Raw genomic sequence first — 1,238 nt, forward strand, 5'->3', positions numbered from 1 at the left:
TTGACTGCGCTTAACTTCATTGTAATGTTGCTGCACAGTTTCAAGATCCCCTGAAACATCTGAAAAACAAAAAATAAATAAAACATGCTTTGGCATTGTTCAACATACATGATTCACCTTTATAGCCTATATTTTCTTTACCTGGGAGACTCTCACTCAAAGTGGATGCCTTGAGTGAGTGTTTAATGGAGTGGTCCATGGTTTCCTCCAGTTCCTTACAGATGATCGTCTAATTAAAACATCAGAGCTTTTATTACTTTTTCCAAAGTCAAATATTGAGGTTTAGAAACACCTGAAACATCTAAATTAATGGGTAGATGTTTGTTTAGAGTGCTTGTGGCCAGTTTATACTTCACACTCTTCAGTTCAACCCATCGTATCAGACTAAATCTTTGTAATGCTGAAAAATAAAAATATTAACAGCAGCCTCACTAACGTTTAGAGAGCAGGGGTGGGCAACTTCCAGGCTTCAAAGGCTAATGTCATGTAGGTTTTAGATGTGTCCTTGATCCAACACAGCTGATTTAAATCACTACATTACCTCCTCAACATGTCCTGAAGTTCTCCAGAGGCCTGGTAACAAACTAATCATTCAATTCAGCTGTGTTGACCCAGAGTGATATCTAAAACCTGCTGAACACAGGCCCTTCAGGCCTGGAGTTGCCTAGCCCTGGTTTAGAGAATGTTCAGACTGAGCCAAAGCACTCAAATACAGAAAAAACACTACTTGGTCTCATTGTATGTTATAATTTGACAAACCATCAGTTCATTCATCTTCTTCATCATGGTCTTTTTTGCATCCTCATACATGTTCCTATTTAAGGATACATGTGTCTCAATAGTCTTCCTCATTTTTTTCAGTGCATCAGTTCCAGAAATTTTTTGTGCGTCTACAAGAAAAGAATAAACTTTGTCAAAACATTTTTTTTATGTACAATTGTGATTTATTACAGTGACAAGCTGACAGTTTTCTTACCTTCATAGCACTTTTTCATGTTTTTCTCAATTGTCTCTGTTAGACTGTTGTAGATGATTTTCTTCCCCTTTAGGATTATTTTATTGAGTTTTGCCTTAATTTTATCCTCCTTAAAAACATGAAACATGGATGAGTTAATAAACAGAATTAGTATTTGAAGAGTGAATAGGTAAATTCTGCTATAATAAACTGACAAACTGGATAGTTTCATGTCGTACCTCTGTCTGGAGAAATATCAGCTGCAGTTTGACATCTTGGTATT

The 1,238-nt window shown here is 36.1% G+C and overlaps 1 protein-coding gene across 1 annotated transcript; it reads right to left on the reverse strand.

The window, feature by feature from the left end:
• LOC106632931 (nuclear GTPase SLIP-GC) lies at nucleotides 1-1,238 on the reverse strand (the record flags this gene model as incomplete). The annotated part of the gene is given in 5 exon segments (XM_014331671.1): nucleotides 1-59; nucleotides 142-229; nucleotides 760-890; nucleotides 977-1,085; nucleotides 1,195-1,238. Coding segments are annotated over 5 exon segments (431 nt in total), but the record flags the coding sequence as incomplete, so codon positions are not given.

This window comes from Haplochromis burtoni, unplaced genomic scaffold (genome assembly GCF_018398535.1).
Source record: "Haplochromis burtoni strain Fernald_Lab_line unplaced genomic scaffold, NCSU_Asbu1 Contig_4438, whole genome shotgun sequence".
Taxonomy (NCBI): domain Eukaryota; kingdom Metazoa; phylum Chordata; class Actinopteri; order Cichliformes; family Cichlidae; genus Haplochromis; species Haplochromis burtoni.